The sequence below is a fragment of the Adiantum capillus-veneris genome, chromosome 14 (assembly GCF_014529385.1).
Source record: "Adiantum capillus-veneris isolate H3 chromosome 14, ASM1452938v2, whole genome shotgun sequence".
Taxonomy (NCBI): domain Eukaryota; kingdom Viridiplantae; phylum Streptophyta; class Polypodiopsida; order Polypodiales; family Pteridaceae; genus Adiantum; species Adiantum capillus-veneris.
In genome coordinates this window covers 69,303,772-69,329,713 of record NC_140944.1, presented here as the reverse complement: position 1 = coordinate 69,329,713, position 25,942 = coordinate 69,303,772, and the positions used below count along the sequence as shown (strand labels likewise).

Genomic DNA, 25,942 nt, shown 5'->3' with positions numbered 1-25,942 from the left:
TGCTTCATGGTATCAGATCAATAGTGTGATCCTCAGGACGAGATGGTGGCAACTCGCCTGGCAGGCCCTCAGAAAAGCAATCGGCATGAGTGTGGAGAAAATATTGGTGTTCTTTATCAAGTTCAGACATGTTCGTTCTAAGTTCATCATTTAACTCTTTCAAATAGATCGAGTAAACAAACAGACTGGATTTCATTAATTTGGAAACGGCCGAAGCCGATACAATAGGGATTTCAGTTTTACATCAAGTACAATTTTTCGGCCCTTTTCATTTGTCAATGTTGCTTTCTTTGCCCGATAATCGACCATGGCGTTGTTCTTATGGTACCAAAGGACTCCAAGGAGGACGTAACAACCTTCCAAGGGCATTATGTAAAAGTCCTCGTGCCCCAAATACCCCTGACAATGCAACCCGAGTTTGCCAATGTAATGGCTATGTCCCATCCGGGTGCTGCTAGAACTACCTCTACTGGTGGTCCCATCCGCTCGGGTGTAATCTCGAGCCGCGCCGCCAATTCAGGTGAAATGAAGTTGGCATTGGCTCCTCCATCAAAGAAAATCAGGGCTTCTTGATCTTTCACTTTGCCCCAAGCTCAACAAAGTTCTGTACTTTTATCAATCATGCTTGGGTCAGTACCCATGCAATTTGGAACCAGTCCTGCTTTCATCTTGCCTTTTCTGCCACGTTCCTCAATTGCTCTCGAACTCTCTGGCCTGTCTTCATGTTGTTCTTCATGTGCCTTTTTGAGGCACTTTGCGCAGAGACGTGCCCATGTTCCCCGCATCCAAAACACTTCCCTTCTTTGATGTAACTGGCCCTCTCTCGAAGAGTAAGCCGGGGTCGTGTATCCTTGTCTTTCTTTTCTTGGAAACTCTTTTTCTTTCTACTTTCATTGTGAGAGGTCTGTTGGGTTCTCTAAGTCAAGATCTCATCAGTGGGGTAAGTCAAATTTCTCGAATGTATCGCAAAACCCCGTTTCGTATCAATTCTTGAATAGAATTAGACTTTTGTTCCATGCAGTAGTCTCAGATCTCTATAGGGAGTCCGTAGCAAAACCGCTCAATCTGTTCCTTAAAAGAGACCTTCTTAAATGAAGAGGTTGGTAGAAAAGAGTTCCAAAATTTCTCGCAATAAGAATCTCCCTTGGTCATCCGAAGATGATTCCAAGCAGTTTGTATATCTCGTTCGTACTCCCGAGTGAGCCAAGAACAAATAAAGAGACTTTTGAATTTTAACTGGAGCTTCCTTCCTCAGAAGAAGAGTGGACCACCATGTTTGAGCATTTCCCTTGAAGAAAGATGTAGCCCTCCTAATCTTGGAGTGCTCTGAGTAATGCCCTCCAGAGAAAGCTATTTCAAACTGTTGAATGAAGGCCAAAGCCCTCGGAGCGTCTCGGAATCCAGAAAAGAATTCAAATTCAATCGACTGTCCACCTTCTTTGAATTCTTTTACTTTCTTGCTTTTGTCTTCGAGGAAGTCATATTGGTTGGCTCTGTAAAAATGCTTCTTCTTTGCATAAAACATGTGATCATCGGAGTTTGAACTATCTGAGGATGACTCCTCTGTAGAACTCTCAAAAACTCGGCCAAACCTGGGCTTCTTTGCCTTTTTCTTGCCCTTTCCGAAGCTTTGCTTTTTGCTTCGCTTTTTGCCTTTTCTGTCTTCCTTGCTCGAGTCAAAAGAGTTAGAAGAATTGTAAGAAGAAGAAGAAGAACTGGGTAGTCCTTCAAATCGTACACGCTTCTTCTGCTTTCTTACCGATGCAAAAGAAGATTGACGACCCAAATAACCCGGGAAGTCAATCCCCTTCTTGTGCTTTTTCTCTTGCTTTTTGGATTTGTTGTTTGTGTCCAAAAGCTGACTAATCTGTGTCTGAACCACCTCTTGTAATTCTTGCTCCGTAAACATCCTCAGAGAAGGAGGTTTCTTGATTGCCGGTTTAATGGGTGGTTCTGTGGCTTTCTGCCACTGGGTGTGCACTTCTGTGATGGATAGCTGAGACAAAAAATTTGCAAATTTCGAATCCTTAGCAATTTTAATCGTCTGCTTTGTGCACTCGTCAACTTGCTGTCGACGTTCCATCTCTTCAAGTTCGTACTGAGTAGGCCGAGGTGGCCCGTACTCTTCCTGTGTTTGATCATGAAAATCTTCTTCGTGATCTCCTCCCGCATTCGCAGATGCAGAAGAAGTCGATTGATTCTTGTTGGAATCCATGAGTGTCGCATGAAAAGGATCGGATTTCCCAGAAGAAGAGAAATCGGCCGCGCTCTAATACCACTCTAACAAACTTGAACACCCCAAGTCAAGATTCTACCGCGACACAACAGAGATTCACTTGAAAACAGTTCACAAAGACGACACGGCCCGGCGTAGTTCTGTGCCTAGAGGTATTGGCCCCAAAGACTGGCACCCCTTTCGGTATTTCTTTTTTTATTAATCTATGTTCAAAGTACAAGAGAGTCGGTAGGCGCTCACTCTCAGACTCTGCGTCCAGATGCTCTTAGTAATGAGGCCCAACCCACTTATTTATTGGTACAAGGGACGCCCAAAAGCAGAGCCCCAAAATATTTTAACTCAAAAGCAAAGTTCCCAAAGCTGCTAATTAAAACAGCCAACGTAATTTTTGCAAATCCATACAGCGTACGGACTGCCACGTCATCAGCGTAATTTCCGTACTGTGTACAGACTACCAGTGCAAAATCCGGCACAAATTTCCGGGCTGCCACGTCAGCATTTCAGCCTTTCGGTGCATTTCATAAGGGAAACCTCGTCCTGTGGCCAGAAGGGTGCCACATCACTAGTTTGTGACACCCCCTCTCTATTGCTAGAGAGGTATTTTCTTTAGATTGCACAAAAGCGGATACAATGGTCCTAGATGTTGAGATGCTGATGGGATCTTGCGGCAGATGCTTGGATCTGCGAGGCTAAGGGCTGAAAATGCAAAACGCTAGGGATTCTGGCTCGGATCTACAATTGTGATGAGGCTATGGGCTCATCTGCTATCGCCGATGTCAGCCATGCCACATGGGCTGAAAACTGAAAAACGCTAGCTAATCTGAGGGCTGAATCTGAAAACGCTTGCTGATCTGCTGTTTTGGGCCGAAAACTGAAAAGGCAGCTTAAAACACTGGTGCTGATGGGCCGATCCGGTGAAAAAATGCAAGAGAGGCTGAAAATTGAGGGTACTTGGTGCTAGTACCGAGGGTGCTAACTTATTCTGGAGAAGTGACCCCTAGGGTCACTTATATAGGGAAATATAGGGAATTAAAGCCTAGGTCGAGCAATGCCAATAAAAACCCACGATTTCTAAAAATGATACTAAAATGTCACTTATTAAGAAGATGATGAACTACTAATGAGAGGTGATTCACATGCAGATAAATACCTAGGCTGACTCGCTGAGTACTAATGCAACTGTATGAGAACACTCCCCAATGCCTACACGTAGCAGACACTGGCTATGTTCATGTGCAATCAGAGGATATGCAACTAAACTAAAGTGCCTGGGCATGCATGTCCTGCGTACAAGCTCACAAAGGTGTCAGAACACTTCCTAGGCTGTCCAAAGCCCTAGAAATAGGAGTTTGCTTGTCCACATGCACATAGAGTTAGATGTGCACATGACAAGCTGCCAACAAAATTTGCAAAAATTCGTACAGCAGTGCTTGTCACAAACGGGAGCGCATAACAATATAAAATACATTCAGATAAATAGAATTTATCACTTATTACTGAAGGCAAAGGATATAGAGAGAAATAGATAGAGAGAGAGAGAGAGAGTGAGAAAATCGACACAGTACTGGGGACCAGAAGATGGGCTGGTCCCCCCCCCTTAAAGAGAATTCTTTATTAGGGAGAATCTTTTTACGAGCACAAGAACCGGAGAAAACCCCTCCGTTCTAAATCTCTGACTCGATGGTCGTTCCTTCCCGTAAGGGAAATCCGAGAGACGAGCTCTCAATCCTTTTTCCGTCTGTACTCGGAGTTGAGACTCCGCACACAATTTCCGAATTCCGTTTCCGGAATTTCCAAGCGTAGGCCGAAGCCTTCTCACTTCTCCTTCGCGATGAAGTACCTGCAAACACACACGCAAACACGTGACAACAATTCGTATGGCAAATCCACAATAGATACCTATCGCTCTTGCGGGAAAAAGCGACTTCCGTGCTTCGTAGTCTCATGATCTCTTGCGTTATCTGGCGGCAGAGTCTTCTCTTGCTGACGTTGGCAACTCCTCTTTCAGTGAGGGCATGTGGTGCTTTTATAGCTCCTTGGCCACGGCACGAATAGCTGCTCGCATAGAGATCACGGCCGTTTTTTTTTTCTTTTTTTGCGCTGCTCTACCCGAAATAGGGAGAGAATTTGATGGCTGGTTTTGTTGCTTTATTTTCTAAGTGGCTGCCCACTTATTAAGTGGGCGGCCAGCATATTTTAAAATTGGTCTGAACCTGCCCAAAAACTCAATAAAACCTTATAAGTTAAAAACAATGCCTTTCACAACACTTCCCAGGCGTCCCTGGATGCAACCACATGCACGAATGCAATGCAAACATAGATTCCTCGCGGGAAAGCGTCTGCCCTTCCCGGAAAACTCGTTAAAATATTCCGCTTTTTAAGAAAAGCTTCTCAGAACCCATCTTTATTCTTGTGCTTGAGTCTTTACGCGTATTCCTCTTTCTAGTTCAGATTTCCTCTCGACTATGGATATTCCCTTTCCGATGCACCCGTCACCCACCTTGTGACGCATCAAGAATACCCATCACCTAGTCCTTTCCTACCGAACTTACGGTACAATCCCCTTCACGATGCTCTATGTCACCCATCCTATGACGCATCAGAGATGTCTGTTCCGGGATGGTCGAATACTTCTTTCCGATGCTCCCTGTCACCCATCCGATGTGACGCATCAGAAGTACCCGTTCTTGGTGGCCTTACAGATATTCCCGTTCTCAGTGCTCCCGTCATTACTTTCAATGACGCACTAGAAATACTCTGTACTCGGATGTCTCCAGTGAGAAAAACCCTCTCATTTATAAATTTAATAATTCATTTAGAATTATTTTTATGTCAGATAAAGCCAATTTAGCAATAGTGCCACATGGCAGTCAGCGCAAATAGAGAGCATCCGTACAACTACCACGTCATCTATCCTTTACGCAATCCCCGTGGGGTGGAGAGAGGGGGGGGGGGGGGGGGGGGGGGGGGGGGGAGGGGGTCTCTTTAATTTAGGCCCTCGATAGAACTTTAAGCTGGGTGGGGGTTAGGATTTAAATCCTACCCATTTTGGGCCACTCGAAAAGTCTTCACATTTCGCGATTTCCTCTGCTTCTTCCTTGTTTCTCTAGGCTTTAGGCCCCTCTGCCGAAATATGCAAAACATAGTCAAAGTTAGCCGAAGACCCGAAGGTCACTTAGATGTCCTAGTGCCACGTAGATGTTCACAGATGCAAGAAGAGCAAAGTGTCACGAGGACGTGGCAACTGTTAACTGTCACGAGGACATGGCAACTACTAACCTTAGTTGTTGGTTTCTTTCCAATGATTTTTGTTTAATTTTTGAGACCCTCTTTTTGAAGTTGCAAATGGTCGGACATTGTATTACCAATGTGAACAGTAGTTTCACCCGCAGACGAGAAGTCGGTCAACATTGGAACTCGTATAGTAAAAGGATGTCTAGGCTCAATTCAAGATCATGTAGGTCCCCCCGTCACGCTTAGCAAGTTGGTGGGATACTAGGAAGTGAACTCAATAAAGGCATAGTGCCAAGGTGGGGTCACCGAGGGAAAGTACCCATCAGTTGGGCCACATTGCATTTTTGGATGCAGTCCTAGTGGGGATAGATGGTCAGATGACCGGTGGGAGTCCAACGGAAGCATCCCTAAAATCTAGGGAACTGCTATTTTGGACCATAAAATTTGTTCGCGTCATTACCTCTGGAATGACAAGGGGAACATTTTAGAACTCTGCTGCAAAGTCAACTGGGCAACCAGTCCGGAGATTTTTAAGCGGCAAGCACGAAATGGAAAATTGTCTGTAAATGCGCCAAGTAGCAACTCTCTGGTGCACTTTCCTCATGCAGAAGAAGGTAGCGCTCGATTTCTAGCCGGGAAGGCTTCATTTGCAAGCTTGTCACAGGTTAAGAGCTATTGAATGCAAGCTTTCCCTCTCATGTACAGTGTAGTGCAAGAAGTCATGTCCTGCACACCTCACACTGCTCTCTCTTCCCTACGTGCAGTAATGTGATGCCCCACAAGAGGGCTCTTCATTTGACTCATGTACAACTGTGTGGTTATATGCGTTTTTGTTGAGGCAAGAGCCTCTCTGAGCAAGAACAGGAGTAGCTAATTGTTGCTCCAAAAGCAGGCACCGGTGAGGGTGATACCCTCACCGTACAGGTGCGTTATCAGCGCTGGTTATGCGCTGAATTTGGACTGTTTTTCAGCCATACGGATGCCAAAACCATTGGGAACAGTGCCCCACTGTTAGAGGACGGTTCAGGGACTGTTTAGGGCTGAAAACAGGGGCAAAAACAGTAAATACAGCATGCTGAATTTTCTGTTTATGGGCAGAAATCAGAGGGTTTATGTCAATGGAAGTGAGTTCCAGCAAGGGGAATTGGTTTCGGGCAAGTTTTGGGGCTGTAGAAATACCGAAAGGGGCGCCAATTTTGGGACCTACAGGTTGTCAGCGTCTGCTCGGAGCATTCTAGCTTCCGAACCGTATGTGCTTAAGTGTTAATTTCCTGTCGCAGGTTCCCTTTCCAAAGTGCTCTCTGTGTGTGTCTAAAGTAAAGAATTTTGGGTGAAAGCCAAAGTCTACCGTCCTACTGGCCGGTTTCACAAAGAGAACTGATCACAGCATAGAGAATTCCGGCTTTGACCGGGAAAATTGGCACGGACCACCTTTCTAGGGGAAGTGAGTCTGGGGCAAGCCAAACAAACGCATTGATCCGATGCGTCTATGACCTCAACGCAAAAACCCTAACCCTAAAACCCGTCACACTTGCCCTCTCATATATACTCCCAAGAATGTGGGTCACACAGTTGTCCACCAACCACACCACACAAAAACGGGGGAAAGAGGAGAATAAGCACCAGTGGCCCAGTAGGGCCATGGGAAAAAATATGGCAAGGTTTGGAAAAATTATTCCAAGCCTACAGGAGCCTGCTGGCCATGGAACAAAGCCAAAACCCTAAGCTAAACATGGCTAAACACATCCCAACATGAGAAACCTATCTCACACTAGCCGGGTCACACTAGCCGGGTCACAGCCACAAAACAGCCCTCACTCCCTAACACCTGTCCCTGGGAGAAACTGGGACCGACTAGACGAATCCAAAGAGATGCCATAACTCTAACATGAAATAGGAATTCCTAAAATGAATTTGTTACATGCGCTCTCTCATGTGTGTATTGTATGAGTACATGCCGAAAAGATGAAATGACTTCAGCATTTTATCTATTCACCTCACGGGTGATGTGAATATGATACTAACGAGATTTAGTAGATCAAGACATTCATGAGAAGATCAACGAGGTCTGGATGTGATAGCTAAATAAGTTACAATGATCATGAATCTCATCTGAAATCTCAACAACAATAATGATGTGAATGTTCAGTGATTGTCGTCTTTGTGCAAATGTTGGATGTGTGCAGTCTAGTGCGTTGGCACTTAAGAGTTAGTGTCTACCGAGCTAGTTTTTGTCCTTTGTCAATTTTGCAGGCATAATCGAGGACGGATTACTATTCTTTCAAGAGGGAGGTATGTCACAAGTATGTGACGTGGCATGCTCAAAGGGTTAGGGTTAACTAAACCTAACCCTCTACAAACTAAAAAGATTGGTCAAGGGGACCAGAGGGTGGGTTAGGGTTTAAACCCTAACCCTCCCAACTTATCAAAGAATGGCCAAGGAGCCTTAAAACCTAAAAATTAAAGCAACCAACGAAAATTGCTAGCGAGGCCAGCTATACGGAAACCCGAAAATCGTGGAGATGATGGTGTGGCACTGTACGGATGCTTCCGCGTTTTACCAAACAGCCCTTAGGGCGCTAGCTTTTGGAGGAAGAGTGTCACATGCACATTACGCTTGAGCCACGTGGACAAGCTACTGCTACAATTTAGCGCCGGTCACAGTTAGCTCAGAATCTAGCTTGGCACTTTGTGAGCCTCTAGAAGGACATGCATGATCATGCGTCATAGTTGCATACCCTCACTTACACAGTATACTCACTTAAGCATATAGGCGTATGAACAATCACTTATTAATGAGTGACTTTAACATGACATTTATTAAAAATATGTGGAGCAAATCGCGAAAGAACCTATACAAGCAACGCCTTCGTCCCCATTGGGAGCATAAGATGATCAGTACGCAGTACCCTAGTATTTTCCCTCAGATCCTTCACCGTTTCCGTCACCATTACCTTCAGCATCAACAGATCAGCCCTAGCATTTTGCATCAGATCCGCCAATGTTTTTGCACCAGATCAGCCAGCGATGCTTCCGCGTTTTACGAAACAGCCCTTTGGGCGATAGCTTTTGGAGGAAGAGTGTCACGTGCGCATTGCACTTGAGCCACGTGGACAAGCTACTGCTACAATTCAGCGCCTGTAACAGTTAACTCAAGATCTAGCGTGGCACTTTGTGAGCCTCTAGAAGGGCATGCATGATCAGGTAGGTCATAGTTGCATACCCTAACTTGCACAGTATAGTCACTTAAGCATATAGGTATATGAATAGTCACTTAATAATAAGTGACTTTAACATGACATTTATTGAAAGTGGGTAGGGCAAAATCGCGAAAGAACCTATACAAGCAACCCCTTGGTCCCCATTGGAAGCATGAGATGATCAGTACCCCGGACGCAGTACCCTAGCGTTTTCCCTCAGCATCCGTCAGTGTTTCCATCGCCAGCACCATTAGCATCAGCAGATCAGCCCTAGCGTTTTGCATCAGATCCGCCAATGCTTTTGCACCAGATCAGCCAGCATTTTTGCATAAAATCAGCCAACGTTTTTGCACCATATCAGCCCCATCAACATCATTATCTAGCATTTTTGCAGATCATCAGCATGGAGCACTCAATATTCATCATTTAGCCATTGTATCAGCATTTATGCAAGTAATTTAAGCGAATACTTGCTCTCCCAACAAAAAGCAACAGGGCCCTTGAGGATGGTTGGGACCCGACATGCGATGTCGTCTCTCTTTTCTCTCTCTCTCTGTCTCTCCCTTCATTGTGTTCAATTCAATTCTTTCAAGTGAAGTAAAGTAACCTTGTGTTTGAGGGAAGTACTAGATCTGAGTTAAAATTCTTAAACCCTTCCGCTGCACCTAACAAAGAGCTTTTGGGAGCCAGAGCTTTTCATTGGCACTTGCTTTTGGGCCAGGGGCCTCTTGTAAAACGTTTATAAGAAAAGCTAGGGCCTCTTTTTTAGCTGATAAGCTTGGGAGCTTGTAGAGAGAGGACCCTCAGACATTGTACCTCGAGAAGCATCAATAAGAAAGAAATACCGAAAAGGATGCCAAGCCAGTGCATGTGGAAGCGAAACTCCGCCGGTTCCTATCAACTCTTCTTCTTCTTCTTCTTTTCTCTCTCTCTCTCTCTCTCTCTCTCTCTCTCTCTCTCTCTCTCTCTCTCTCTCTCTCTCTCTCTCTCTCTCTCTCTCTCTCTTTGTGGCTAACCTTTCTATCACCCAAGTGTGGTAGATTGGTTATGCCATTTCCCTCTTGAATACCAGGTCTTAAATTCAACTTTCGTCGGATAGATCTTTGAGGTCTCTTGGGATAGGTTCCTACGACGTTAAAATCCTTTCCTTCTCGTGTGTGTGTGTGTGTGTGTGTGTGTGGGTGTGTGAGTGTGTTAATAAAAAGAGGAAAACGGTATAACCTTTCTATCACCCAAGTGTGGTAGATTGGTTATGCCATTTCCCTCTTGAATAAGAGGTCTTGAGTTCAACTCTCGTCGGATAGATCTTTGAGGTCTCTTGGGATAGTTTCCTACTAAGTTAAAATCCTCCTCTCTTCTTCTTCTCTCTCTCTCTCTCTCTCTCTCTCTCTCTCTCTCTCTCTCTCTCTCTCTCTCTCTCTCTCTCTTTCCAAGTTCAGTTCAGTTATTTGCAGTTTTCTAATATGTGTTGCTTCCTTAGAACTAACATTTTTTGCTCCTTTTTAAATGTTATTTTGCTCCATTAGCAGACCCAACACAGACTATAAGGGATGTTTTTGTTTGGTCCCATAGCTCAATTTCAGCCTCCTTGGACGTTAATACCAATTTCTTTCTAATGACATGATACACGCAGATCTATCCTGTAGGTTTCCATACAGTTTTTGAAAGCTAAGAAGTTGAAGTGGAATGCTAGTTTCTGGCCATGACTTCTCAGTGCAAGCGACACTGCACTATGGTGAGCATTTTGACTTTAGCTTCGAACTTTAGCTTCAAAACGGCAATTGCATATGAGTGACTCTCTCTCTCTCTCTCTCTCTCTCTCTCTCTCTCTCTCTCTCTCTCTCTCTCTGTGAGAAGACAATGCATGTAAGCTAGAATGAAAAAGAGAATTGCCTGCGTTGAAGTTGGAGAACGAAGTCGTTAATGGCTACTTGAAGTTCGGGCACAGCGGGCGCCATGGGAGAGCTCCCGCAGAAAGAGTAAGGTAGCGATGTACATGAAACGAGAATATGTGCCTAACACAGTAAAACAAGAATAACGCCTTTGTAAATGCAAAGAATTATTTGTATATCCACTAAAACAATAAGAATAACAATCTCAAAAAAAAAAAATCTTCCTTAACATAGGGTAAAGGGGCCATTAAAAAACCAGGGCCCTTTCATGGGACACTTTTTTGGGACAAAAGAAGAAGAGGAGTAAACCATCATTAGTCCATTTGAGAGGGAAAATTTACAACGTGGAAATAAAGACGTTACGGGACCCTTTTTCGCGTACATAATAAAAGAAATATGATGTTCCAACAAGGTCACGATCTGCTTCAAATCCAACGAACTAATGAAGATGACTGACCCTAACTTCTCTTCCCTCCCGTCATGATCTTATGCATACTGACCCACCACCAACAACCTTCATCAGCAACTTTAATTTCTCAATAGAATAACTGCACTATTAAACAAGAACAAATAGCATTGCAGCCAGCAACATCAGCCCACACACACTCCTACAGCTCTACAACATCAACCCACACACCCCCATACAAGGTCTAATTTCATCACCATCACCCTTTCTTACTGTAATGACAGATGAGTTACAGCCAGCAACATCAATCCACACACACACACACCCCTTCAGCTCTGCAACATCAGCTTACAAACACTCCCCTACAACCTCAGCTTTCATCACCCTTCAACATGTTATACCCACTTTTCTGCTCTTATGATAGTTTGAGGCAGGACAACATTAATCCCAGTTTTAGCAAGTTTGTGACGGCAGTTTGAACTCTACTTAACACACCTTTAAGACATTACTTCCCATCACAAACCACTTCAATGCATGCAGACAACTTCTCCAACGACTTTTGAAAGAGATGCCAATTAGAACAGTATGGCCTCAACTGCTCCTTGCGAATGCAAGGCATGTCTAATTTACAGACACCCACAACTCGAAGGTCTTCTTTGTACATCTCTCTTGTTGCACAAGAACGGGGGAAGGGTTTGTTGTTGTGGCAAAGTGCATGTCGTACCAATTTTCATGTGCAAACTTCCTCACAGAAAGGCTCCATTCGGGACACCCAAGCATCCAACCTCATCTCCTAAACCAAAGGAAGCCCACAGTCCCAAACATCCAACCTCATCCCTTAAACCAAAGGAGGACCACAGTCCCAAAACTACTCCACCCAAGCCCCCTCCCAAAAGAATGTTCTCAGTCAAGGAATACTCTCGGCTTTTGGAAAACATTTCAGATTGACTTTGTTTCAAACTACCTTGGAGTAAGTCTCTTTTTACCCTCTTATTTCTCTGCTGTCAATTTAAGTTCCATCCCACATAATATACTTCCCGAAAGTTTGTTTTTACTTTTACTTTCTAGTCCATATATTTTCAGTTTTGGTTACACCGCACATAAGATTTATTTCTCTATAGTCAGTTGTTAATTTTTTATCTTTCGAGTTCATGTTCTTTCAGATTTGGTTCTCTTATTTCTGTGCTATCAGTTTCAGTTTTATCCCACATAAGATTTTGCTTTACTCAAGTAACTTTTTACTTCTACTTTCTAGTTCATGTATTTACAGTTTTGGTTACACCGCACATGAGCTCTATTTCACTAAAGTAAGTGGTTTATTTTTTATCTTTACAGTTCATGTTCTTTTAGATTTAGTTCCATGCCACTTAAAATTTACATTCAGAATGTCCCATTCAACGAATAAAATTCTGATTGGTTCTGAATCATGTAAGACTAACCTTGATATTGACATTTGATTCACAGGTATGGCAAAAAGAAAACAGTCCATCGAAGTTTCACCTATCAAAACTAAAGGCAGCAATCCACATGTGCCACAGCCCAAACAAAATTCCACCCCGCAGAGGTGCAAAAAGAGAGTAAGATTTACCCCAGCACAAAAGTCTATTGTCAGCAATCATTCTTCCCCAAGGGAACATGGAAAAACTTCAAGGAAAAATTATGCCAATAGTTTCACTTCCTCAAAGGTACATGGGAGCAACAGCCACATAAAACCACTATTCTCAGTAACCAGAACTTCTACAAGGAAGAAGCCACCAGTTCCTAAACAAGCCAAGCCTCTACCTTCCAGCAAAAAGCCACCACTTCTGAAACAAGCCAAGCCTCATTTCCCCAGACAAACATCCACAACTACTCAGATAGAAGCCCTTGTAGATGCATCAAGTCACTTGCCCCTTGAAAATGAAGAAGACAACCAGCTAACTGCTCAAAAGATCAAAAAGCGCACAGTTTTGACTTGGACAGAACAGGACATGGCAAAAGCACTTCAAGCCCGAGAGGAAGGCCTTTCCTTACGCAAGTGTGCTCTTCAATTTGGTATAAGCAGGTCTGCTATTACTAATTGGGAAGAAGGGAGAACCCAAAAGAAGAAAAAAGGACCACCGACACAACTGAGCATTGCAGAAGAAGAAGCTCTACTTCAATATATATTTTTGAAGTGTGAGTCTGGGCATGGAGTGTCAGTACTTGATGTAAAGCTGAAGGTTGCTAAAATCTGCCAGACAAGACAGACCACGTTCTCAAATGGTATTCCTGGGAAGAGCTGGTGGGAAGGCTTCCGCAGAAGACATCCTAAGTTAGTGTTCAGAGTGTCAGAGGGATTAGATCAGTCTAGAGCTAACAGATTCAAGCCAGAGATGGTAAAGACACTTCACGAAAACCTTCAGAAGTTATACACAGAGCATTGTTACCCACATACCAACATTTGGAATGCAGACGAGACTGGATTTCAAGGCTCTAGGGACAAGGGTATGAAGGTGTTAGCGAAGAAAGGAGCAAAAGCAGTGTATGGAATCACCTGTGATTCGCGAGAGTGGATGACGATATTGTGTTGTGTGAATGCCGCAGGTCAAGCCATACCATCCTATTATATCTTCAAGGGCAGCCGCATTACTATGAATTATGTTCATCATTGCGAGTCAGAAGCAGCCATGGCAATGTAAAAGAAAGCTTGGATGACAGGGGACCTTTTTCAAGCATGGTTGGAGCATTTTGATAATGCAATAACCCAAACAATGGGCAAGGATTGTAGGCATCTACTTATCCTTGATGGGCATGGAAGTCATGTGTCCCTAGATGTCGTGGAAAAAGCTCATGCTGCTGGAATCGACATAATCACTTTACCCGCCCACACTTCGCACAAGCTTTAGCCTCTAGATGTGAGTGTATTCAAATCATTGAAAGTGCAGTTTCGAAAAGAGAGAGATATTTGGCAGCAGTGAACTGCTTCAAGGCAAGCAACAAAATCAGAACTCGCATCTATAGTGTCTAGAGCTATTCAAACTTCTTTCACGGAAGCTAATATTAAGGCCGGCTTTCGTGCAACCGGCATATGGCCGTTAGATTCAGCAGTCGTTCGCTTTGATGGCATGCCAGGCACTTACATCAACCTAATTGAAGACTCGACAGCTGGATTGGGGACGATGATAATCCATCTGTAGTGCCATGCACACCAATGCATGCGAATAGTGAAGACGAGGCAATTTTTGCCTTGCACAGCATGGCTGCTCAGCTAGATGAGAACATTTTAAGAGAACATGGAGAGATAGAGCAAGTGATGACATTTACACAGCTAATGGAAGAAGGTGATGTTCTCGACTTTCAAAACGGGCCACATGAAATCATGCTTACCAGTTGCGATGTGCATACAGTCAATGTAAATCAGCCAACATCATCCAGTCTCTTCACTCCTCTAGCAATCAATAGAGGTTCACACAGTCACTTGAATGCAACAAACCCTGCAAGGTCAAGTTCAACAGGGCAGAAATTGAAGCTGAAAATGCCAATCACAATTTCTCAAAACAACAAAGACAGCCTGCAGATTCACAGCCAGCCTCATCCAGTCCTTTCACTCCTCTAGGTAATAGAGGTACAAACAGTCACATGAACGAAACAAACACTGCAAGGTCAAGTTCAACAGGGACAAAAATTGAAGCTGAAAATGCCATTCATAATTTCTCTATACTACAAAGGCAGCCCGCAGATTCACACATTATTGATCTCTTGCGGATACCATCAACAGATGTATGTGTGAGATAGGTGAATAGAGAGGCCTTCGTCGACTACACCAATAGCTTGATTCTTACTTCCACTCAATGCATGGAAAGTATGAAAGCAAAAACTGCAAAAAAGGAAGAGATAGCCAAGGCAAGGGAATCAAAAAGATTGGAGAAGGAGAAGAAAGAGCACAAGCAGAAGCAGATAAAGAGTCAGCAAAGTAGAGGCGACTTGAAGCACAGCAAGAAAGGCAATCACGTAAATCTTGGAATGTGCAACAACAATTTTTTGAAGCGCGCATGCGCTCTATCTTATGGGAGGGTGGTACTTCACATGGATTATTGTTGAGACCATTACATGTAGACACCATGTATCATGCATTCGCACGCAAGCAGAGAATGGAAAAGTTACGGCATACACGAGAAGCCCAAAAATCTGTTTTGAGATGACTTAACACCTTTTGCTTAGTAGATGTCTCCACTTATGTTCCTTCTCATATATCCTCTTCACCACCATTTTGCCTATCTATCTAGCTCAACCGGATTAGCTTTTCTTAACCCCCCTTATCTACTAGGCTATTTTAGTGGTTTTTGGTTCAATTTGTCTTTAACACATGCCAGCCCTACCTATGTACCCTTACCAAATGATGAATCCAAATTGCTATGATGAATCCGACTTGATGTATCCAAATGATGTATGTTTCTATTTCATGCCTTATGCTATAACAATACTCTTATGGAAAAAGCTTAACAAGCCTAACATTGCATTTACATTTAGAAGATGAGAAATTGAAATTGCTGAGTGAGATAGATACTCACATTTACTCAAAGTAGACTGTGACGAGACCCCATGCGAGGACTGTAAACGTTGCACAAAGTCACCGTAGCTATAACCCATGAAGAGCCCTCCTTTACACTCAAAAGCTCAAGAATGTTAATGTAACGACAGGTGAATAAGAGCAGTTTTTGGGTGTAAAGACAACAACTTAGGAGCCCTGTTTTGAGCTACAAGCTCACTCTGCAAGCAGGAGACTTCTCAGTTTTACCAAAGCATTGTGATGGAAAGTGTGATGGAAAGGGGGAGCAGTGAGCACAAAGCTTTGAGAAGACAGGGAGAGGCTATGGCGGAGTGCATGTAGGAACTTCATGCGTCTCTGGCCTCTCATGCAGGAAAATCATGCGTGATGCAGCCTTTCAAGGCCCTGCGAGGAAGGTCACCATGGGCGGTGCAGCCTTTCAAGGCCTTGCGAGGAAGTGCAGAGGCCTATGACCTCGCATGCGAAGTAGCGTAGAGGCCTATGAGCTCGCATGCACGCATATAATGCCCTAGGGACACTAATTTGACTGTGTGAGTGTGAGCTCAAGCACAGCATCGAAATTGGAGTAGCCCTGTTTATTAGGAGCGTGATTGGCTTAGAGTTAGATAGGGTTAAGACACATGTTTGAATGTGAGTGGCTCTTTAAACATGCCAGATAGGCACATGCATGGTGCCTTGTCATCCTTGCAAAGAGTAACTGCCACCCCAAGATTGCACTGACCAAGGACAAGTGCACGGCATCCTCAGTCTTTCTTTTTGCTGCCATTTTTGTTACAAAGGAAATATTGTATTTGATAATTACCCCAGCTCCCTTAGGGTAAATCACTTTCTCCTTATCTCCTCATGTGCAGGGACACATGCCACTCCAGATCAATACTCTAAATGCCCAAAATTGCAAAATTTTGGACCCCTAAACCACCCTCTCCCTTAGGTGGCCCTAAGATGGCCCCTTTACCCTACAAGTGAAGGTATATAGAACCTTAAGAGAGTTAGGTCCGCTCATATGGAAAATGGAAACACTCAAAAATTTGAGAAGTCAAAAAGACACTTCACTCTTGCATAAGAAAGGTAGCGAATGTGAGAATCACAAAAAGTGTGTATCATTTCCACTTTTTCCTTTAGCTCTTAGAGTTTCTTTACTAGTAGCTCTCCTTATGTACATAATTATTATTTTTTAAGCCAATATGTGCCCACGATTTAAAAAAAGTAGAAATTAAGTGGAATCCGTGAAGATACGATGCTTTGGAGTGAATTTGGCGTCCTTTCTCTCTCTCCCCTTTCAAACACGTGGCAATACTCCCTGTGGAAAGGCCATCTGACCGCTTAGACGCATGCTTCTCTCTCTCTCTCTCTCTCTCTCTCTCTCTCTCTCTCTCTCTCTCTCTCTCTCTAATGGCAAAGCCCTCTCTCCGTGAGTGCATGTGTGTGTGTGTTGACCCGTGGGTCAACAACACGACATAACTCAACAAAGCCTTATCTTCTGAGAGTTATGAACTGCTACGAATTATGGTTAAAAAACATCATTTGTAATGAGTAGTTAGTCTAGTTGTAGAAGCCGGGGTGCAATGGCACTTCTAGATTGTACATACAAAACCATTTTACCCCTTGAACTCTAATTTAGGTTTAACCGATGGTAGCCTTAGTATATAAGGTACCTAGGTCATTTTGTAAAGAGAACTCTTATCATAATCAAGTTTTAAGATGCCGTCGACTGTGTGTGTGAGAGAAAGAGAGAGAATGTGAGCTTCTTCTTGACGGAACTCCCCGCTCATTCATCACATTGGAGATCCGGCAACACCATCGTGCTAGGCTCGGTGAGAGCTACACGACAACGCCAAGCATTCCACGCGAGACGAAGCATGCATGTTAACACATCTATGAGCCATTTGTGGTTGTAAGTGTATCAAACGATATCTGTTTTCTGCTTGCAAGTAGTCATTAGAATCGTGGCAACATAAGCTGCGCATAGGTACCCATAGGTTTCAATTTTGGGCACTTTCAAAACCTGGTTCTCTCTTCATATGCGTTTTTCGCAAATGGGTCTATAGTGAGGGTTTTGAGTGTAGAGGCTTTGGGACAGGTGTATCCTAGTGAGGGGATGGTGTTCCTTAAGTTTCGTACGATTCTGGTATGGTTTAGTGAGTTTCCTTCCATTTGTGTGTATGTGGGTTGAGTGGTGTAGTTGAGAGCAGTGAGATTCTTAAATATGGTTTAGTTCACCTTCCAAAGTGTTGTATGCATGGGATGATCTCAGGCTGACAAGCTAAAGAGATTGCCTCCGTGCGCCTATCTTGTCATCTGTATCCTCGATTGACATTATGTTGATCTAGGTTGTGTTACATGCACTTTATGAGTGCTGCGATTCGCTCCCACAACATTAGCGCCGTTGCCGGGGAGACAAGGACTTGAGTAGGTAAACCTACAGCTAAAGAAAGCATTTTTCTTAAGTGGATCTGGAAGAGGTTATTTCGAGATCAAGTGGATAGCCAAGAAGCGTGTGTCTTGCTGAGGGTCTGTGACTAGGTAGATTTAGTAAGGATTTGTAGATTATAGTAGTTGTTGGTGGTCGAGTGATTTGTGAGGTGATAAAACCGTTTGCTAGTCCGTGTGTGGCATTGAAGCGTTTTTCTACTCATAAATGTAAAACCCCATATTGTAGAACTGCCTTGTCTAGATTCACCGCCCAACCTCCCATATATAGCCCTTGGCCTCTGAATCCCCAATGCACACTGGAACCCGGCGGCCTCTTGGCCCGGGTTTGTGACCCCCCCTAGGTATGCCCTTGGCATGACATTACTCCCCCCTTGGAGAAGTGTTTTCGTCCTCGAAAACAAAAGTGGGAAACTTCTTCTTAAGGACACTAATGTTTTTCCAAGTTGCGCCTTCTTCAGGTCGATCTTTCTACTTGATTAAAGCTTGACAACGTACATGATGATGCATACATAAATCATGATAGTCGAGAATTCGCTTAGGTTCATGCGGTGGGTTATGAGGTTTAACGAAATTGACCAAAATCTGTAGGTCAATGACGTTGTCGTCCCCATGTAAACGTTTACGTAAACGGCTTACATGAAATACCGGATGGACACGAGAGTGTGTCGGTAACGAGAGTTTGTAAGCACGATCACCAACTCGCTTGAGTATATTGAAAGACCCACAATATCTTGGAGATAATTTAGGTGTTGGCCCAGTCTTCAGACTTTCTAAATGCTCTAGCACACGCAAAAACACCTCTTCCCCTTCCTCAAAGGTAACTTGCTGATGTTTCTCATCAGCGTACTGCATATATCAATCCTGCGCTTGTCGGACATTCTGACCAGCGAGTTTCAGCATATCCATATGGTCTTGGACAAAATCCTTAACCTGCTTGAGTTTTCGGCTGCCAACCCCGCCGTAACTGTGGGTGACCTAGGTTGAAAACCATACATGAGCATGAAAGGACTAAATCCAATCGTGACATGCTTAGCATTGTTGTAAGGAAACTTAAGAAGAGGTAGATACTCTTCCCAATTTGTTTGTTTCCTGCTAACGTATGCTCTGTTGTAAGCAAACTCAAGAAGAGGTAGATACTCTTCCCACTCTGTTTGTTTCTTGCTAACGTTGTCGGGGGATATGTGTACGAAACGTGAGCCGGGCAGGCGCCGAGCCTCTGGCTGTGAGAGGTGTGAGAGAGAACAAGAAAAACAGATACATATGGATTTGGCAATCACTGTAGTCTTTGATTAATTGATTAACGCTTTGACTACAACTTAATTCTTAGCCAAGGCGGGATGTTAACAGCACCGTCACTTGGATCATTTGCTAACTAGGAGTTTAAGCTTCCGCTTTACATGATTAACCAGGCCGTTAACGACACCGGGGCTTAACACGATGATTAATCAATCTTTAGCTGATGACGGTGATGGAAATTCTCTTTTGTCGCTTTATTTGCTTCTTCTACTTTCAAGATTCTGCAAACCTCATGTAAGTTCACTTAGTCGATCATCATGCTTCAATTATTACCAACTCTGTTGCGACTTCCTGCTCTTTATGCTTTGCACTGGCTTTAATTGCCATTCACTAGTTTTAACTTCCTCCTACTCTTCAATTGCTATCCGAAGCTTTACCCCTTTCTTGGCCGCTACACTTGTTTGGCCTGCCTTGTGTTTTCCTCTTCCGAGCTCATGCCACCTTCATGCAGCAACTCCGAGATCCTCTCCTTCTCAAGCACACGAGAGAGAGACTTCGTTTTCCTTTGTTAGCCGAGGACGAGAGAGAGAGCGGGCTTGTCCTTCGAAGCCCTTGTTCCTCTCCTTGATCCTTTCCTCCTCCAGGGCTCCGCCTCCCCCTCCTTCGTTCTTCCTCGTCACGTTCCTTCACTCCATGCCATAACCTCTTGTTACTTATCTTTGCTTCCTCTCCTTGATTTGATTGGAGATAGAGAGAGAGAGAGAGAGAGAGAGAGAGAGAGAGAGAGAGAGAGAGAGAGAGAGCAGGCTCTTTGCACCCTCTTCTTCACAGCTCTCCCCGCCCTCCTTTTCTTCTTCCTTGCATACCTATTAACTCCTCTTCCTCACCACTCGTTGATGCTTCATGCCCTCGCAAGCTTCTTAAGGGCCGAGAGAGAGAAAAAGACCTTGAGCTTTGTTGTCGCAGGAGAAAAAAAAAACTTGCTCGCTTCGCATCCTCTTCATGCCGAGACCCAGGCTTTGCAAAGAGAGAGAGAGGGAGAAAGAGAGAGAGATCCGATTTGGCTCTCCTCCCTTCCGAGCACTTCCCCTCCTCTCCTCCTCGCCTTGTCGAGTTCCCCTTGCTTTGCCGGCCTCCTTCTCTAGCACGAGAGAGAGAGAGAGAGAGAGTAGGCTCCCTTCGAAACTTTTCCTCGTTCCTTCTTTTCCCCTCCTTACGTTCTCTTAAATACCCTATATTTTTCTACTTCAGCTTCTCCTCTCGTTTTTTATTAAAGGGCCCACTTCTCCCTAAGCAACGATGGTGCCGTTGTTGTTGCTAGGTGGGAAGGCCACATGATGACATGGCAGCATCGCATCTTGGGTGCACAAAAACGACCGACACTAGAGCCAAAGTTGAGCGTCGTGGCAAGCCGGTGACTTTCTCCTTCTTTGTCGTGCTCAACCAAGCTCTCCCCAGCCCTGCGCGAGCTCATCTCCGCTCTCATGCGCTGCCGTTCACTGCTCTCGCCATCACCCATGCTTTTCTTCCCTTCTTCACACATGCAAAATCTCTTTTTCTTAATTCGGGCGGCCATTGGCCCTACCCCTTGGGCGGCCCGCTTCCTTTGGGTGGGCGACCACTCACTTGGTTGCCTTTGGGAGCCCAAAGCCTTGTAAGGGCACCACATTTAGTATACACATTGGCCAAGCAGCTCATTTTTCTCTAGCAAGCCGCAGCCGTGTTGGCATTTCCCCGCAATCATTGCATTCAAAGAGACGACATTCCGAACATGAAGCTCTTCAAAAGCCTTATGTGCTTCTGTACGGCACCACATTTGGCCCAGATCCAGTGCCAAGCACAGTGATGGAACAGATTTTGACTAAAGTAGTGTCGAGTTCAAATACTCTCGCATATATAATTATTAGTGCACCAAAAAAGATAACTGGGTCAAAGTCAAAAATTCCCAGATGGCACTCCGGTCGAGCAATATGGAACCGGCCCCTAGTGAATTTTTAACGGAAAGATTGATGTGCTCCACAAAGTTAGCACTTCAAGCTCATGTATTCATTTCAATTCTGTTCCCTCAGCTGCCGTTGCCCAATCCGGTACATATCTACAATCAGCTTAAACTTTAAACTACCATAACTTCTTCAACGTAGCTCCAATCGACGAGCCGTAAAGACAGGCCGATAGACCACTTCAAGCACTACAACTCTAGATCATAATCTCCCATCTGTGCTCACTTCAAGCATACTCATTTTTGGCATCATTAAGGCATCTTTTGGCCCTTTTAAGCCGCATCTGGCATACATTAATCATTGAACTTGGCTTGTTAACAAGCCCTGATCACTGCTCAATAAATGTGTAGGCTTCAAAGAAGCTTAGCTTGCATTTCTTTGCTCTTTTTCCCATCTTGGAAGCGAGGCTGCACGACATCCACCCCCTCTGAACCTGCACAGCCTCCTGTCTATGCCAACTGCACTTCAATCATCATCTGCTATAGGTACCTTAAGCTCATTGCCATCATCAGACTCATGTAACTAGCAGATATATGGAGAATATTATAAGGCTTATACCCTATCATCAATATTCTAGCTTAACCATTAGGTAGCTGCCCATCAGAAATCTCTGAACTGTATCTGTCGTATCTTCAAAGCATTCAATTATGGAAAACGTGTTTAGTGAACCTTGCTAGACTCAAGTGCTCCAGTTAATGATGCACACGGCTTGACCATTAAGCTCGCTTTAGGGAACCCTGTCAAGCTCAAGTATGCCTTACTCGGTCTGCACACGGAATGGCCGTCAAGTCCTTTACTTCAAGTTCTGGTAGCAGAACCAACTCAAAAGATTCGAAGATACTTCAACAATTGTCCAAATAAATCAACTGGAAGCCAGCACTGTAAGCTTATTGATCGCATAACCAAAACTCTTCTGACTTAGCATAGATCTAGGAAACAAAACCTTGTACCATGAAACCTGCTACAATAGATAACTGGTACTCTTCAAATCTGTAACTTTGCTCTTTAGTTGCCCCCAGGATCAAATGGGAAACTAATCATTTGTCCCACTGTGAGCATTCCTTTAAAAAATTTGCACCATCCTCCAGGATCATAGGGAAAATACAATAATTTCCAATCAATAGAGCATAAACATAAATTAACCCACAAATATTTATGAAAACCACTTGGATCATATGGCATATAAGTCAATTGCCCCGGACCATGCATATATCTGTCACCTCCTGGGTCAAAAGCTAGCTCAAAATCCCCTACATCATAGGGTAACATCAGATCCCATATAGCATCAGGTAGCACTAGATACTGCCATATTCCCTGTGGAACTGGCTCATCCAATTGTTGATCATCAATCACAGGTAAAAGCATTGGTAGTGCACCTTCACTCTCACTAGTATTGGAACCCCAATCATGCATATCTGAATACATCATGTCATTGGCAAAACTCTCTTCATTAGGCTCGCAAGATGCATTTGAAAACAATTCTCTATCTTGTAGAGGCTTAAAATCAAGTAGAGCATCATCCAACAACTGCATAAGTTCAACATCTACTGTATCTGAACAAACCTGCTCATGCATGAATCTAGAGTGTTTGGTATCCTTAGCATCTGTATTTGAGAACCCTTCCAAAGCTTCTTCCAATAAGCACATAAGGTCTAGGTCCACCGCTTCAGAAGGTTCCTCCATCTTGCACATCTCAAGCTGCTATAAACTAAGATTCCCACATATGACATGCATACTAAATACATCTGCTGTAAACTTCTCTTCAAGTCTTTCACCCTCATATAAATATTTTTGCACTTCCGTGACACAAAGTTCAGCATGCACATTGAAAATTTCATCTACTGCCATGTCTATATCATCTGCACAATGAAACCAATCATATTCAACATCAAGAGATTGACTATGCACCCCCTCTGAATCAGCATCATCAAGTTCATGATCATTGTGCCATAGTGTGAGCCCTGTGTCACAAATTCTTGATAGAGAAGAAGTTTTCTCCCCCTCTAAATCACCAGCAAATTCAGGATCAATCTGCCAGATCGATAACTCTAGGTCACAAAAACTTGTCAAAGAAGGAGTCTGCACCCCCTCTGATTCAACATCATCACATTCAAGAGAAATTTTCCACTTTGGTAGCTTGGCTTCACAGCAACTTGTCAATGAAGGAGTCTGCATCCCCTCTGAATCAACATTTTGCAGATCTTCAAGCACATACTCTTGCTTAACCAAGTCCTCAAAATTTGGTATATCCAAATTTGGCGAATCTGGTATACCCAAATCCATGATCATGCTGCTCTCAACAGCAGCAGCCTTGCTTTGACCTATAACATCTGTATCATCATTCAACTCTATGGTAGAATCTGTACTAGTATCGTCAATCAACTCTATGACAGAATCTGTACCAGAAAAATTTTGCTCTAATTCTAAGTCAATGGCAAAAGTATCAGTTGTAACCGAATCTTCTTGCATGTCTACTTGAATATGGCTGCACTGATTCACTTGCACAATTTCTTCCTGAGCTTTAGCTAATTCGTTGTTTTGATCCCCTGATTTTTTTTCCTCCTATACTGCATGTATATGTTCTCTGCAAAATTCATTATGTGTATCTTGAGGCTGTAAAGCCTCACCCTCAAAGACTTCTACCTCATGCAAGGCATCTGCAAAGCCCAACTTTTCATTATACATCTTTAACTATGTCGTCATCATTTAGCCTGCAAGAAGGCAGCATCTTGTACAATACACTCATCAATTACAACATCTAACTTTGATCGTACTTGTCCTTGAATATCTCCGTAGTTTGGTAGACTTGAACTCTGTTCTTGATATCTTTCATACTGCTCATAACTTACCTGTACAATAGCTTCTTTGAAATATTCCAAGTCGTCATTGCAAGCTTTGGTAACCTCTTGAATCTGCTCCTTCAAATCTGAACTCACTAACTGCTCAAAAGATCTGACCATTTACTCTTCAGGTATCCCTCTTAACTTGGTTTCTAGCTCATAACACTCTAGGTAGCCCTTTGGATCATATCCATCGAAGACTCATCTCTCGTCATATACCGCATCTAAAGCTGCACCCAAAGCTTCATCCATTTGATTTTTCTTCTTTGTGGTCTCCATTTCAAGTAGAGATCCTTGAACCAATTGAAGCATCTTCAAAAAATCTGGAACTGTTGCCTTATCTTCAAAACCGTTTGCACTTAACTCTGCAATCATCTTCATCATCTGCTCTAAATTATCCATCTTTACCTCCCACCCCGGCTCGTTTTGCGTCGGGTTCACCAAAGATGTCGGGGGATATGTGTTTGAAATGTGAGCCGGGCAGGCGTCGGGCCTCTGGCTGTGAGAAGTGTGAGAGAAAACAAGAAAAATAGATACATATGGATTTGGCAATCACCGTAGTCTTCAATTAATTGATTAATGCTTTGAGTACAACTTAATTCTTAGCCAAGGCGGACTGTTAACAACACTGTCACTTGGATCATCTGCTAACTAGGAGTTTAAGCTCCCGCTTTACAATATTAACTGGGTCGTTAACGACATCGAGGCTTAACACGATGGTTAATCAATCTTTAGCTGATGACGGTGATGGAAATTCTCTCGAGTCACTTTATCTGCTTCTTCTACTTTCAAGATTCTGCAAACCTCATGTAAGTTCACTATGTCGATCATCATGCTTCAATTATTACCAACTGTGCTACGACGGGGCTGCGACTTCCTGCTCTTTATGCTTTGCACTGGCTTAATTGCCATTCTCTTGTTTTAACTTCCTCGTGCTCTTCAATTGCTATCCGAAGCTTTACCCCTTGCTTGGCCGCTACACTTGTTTATTTTGGCTTGAGGCCATCATGTGTGCCACTTATGTACTTAACAAGTGTCCTACAAAAGCTTTGCAGTCTATTACTCCATATGAAGCATGGCATGATAGAAAGCCTTCTATTGAGCACATGCGTGTTTTTGGCTGTTCGGCATATGCTTTGGTGCCACAAGTGTAGCGCAGAAAATTGGATGATAAGGCTGTCAAATGTATTTTTGTTGGTTATAGTGCTGAAAGCAAAGGTTACAGGTTGTATCATCCGCAAACAAAACGTATTCTGGTTTCTCGGGATGTAGTGTTTGTGGAAGATCTGTTCAGCCCTTGCTGTCATGTACTAGAGACAGTAATGTAAGCTCACAAGACATTTATGACACTTTGTTGCCTGTTTTCAGTGGTGGACATACGAATGTAAGTTCCAATGAGGCAAATGTACAGCCTATGGGGGTTTCTGAAAACGTTTTAGATCAGCCTATTACTGATGCATATGTACATGATGTACTTGATGAGGAAAGGGCTGAAAATAAGCAGGCTAGAGGTATGCCAAAATGGTTGGTGCACACTTTGCATGACAGTAAATTGGATGCACCTTTGTCTAGTCGTACTCGTTCAGGCTCTCGCCATGCATCTTATGCATCAGATTGTTATGCTTTGGCTGTGTATAGCTTACATGATGTTGAGGAGCCTCTGTCTTTTGATGAAGCACAGAATTCAGAAAATTGGATGGCTGCCATGCAATCAGAATATGATGCACTTATAGAAAATGACACATGGACTTTATCTGATTTGCCTCCTGGCAAAAAGGCCATTGGTACAAAGTGGGTTTACAAGTTGAAACACAAGCCGGATGGTGAGATCGATCGCCATAAGGCTCGACTTGTTGCAAAAGGTTATGCACAACAAAAAGGCATAGATTATGAAGAGACATTTGCTTCCACTTGTTGTATGACTACTGTACGTT

At 43.6% G+C, this 25,942-nt stretch overlaps 1 protein-coding gene and 1 pseudogene across 1 annotated transcript in view; one reads left to right on the top strand and one right to left on the bottom strand.

Annotated features, from left to right (window-relative positions):
- LOC147442577 (uncharacterized) overlaps positions 1-10,704 on the bottom strand; it is a 35,397-nt gene extending 24,693 nt beyond the window's left edge. Inside the window, exon 1 of the mRNA XM_086528718.1 lies at positions 10,564-10,704. Coding sequence (XP_086384844.1) covers positions 10,564-10,628 — 65 coding nt within the window. The 5' untranslated portion in view covers positions 10,629-10,704. The remainder of the gene's footprint in view (positions 1-10,563) is intronic.
- A 1,730-nt stretch (positions 10,705-12,434) lies between these two features.
- Positions 12,435-15,131, top strand: LOC147442576 (uncharacterized; annotated as a pseudogene).
- The last annotated feature ends 10,811 nt before the right edge of the window (positions 15,132-25,942 follow it).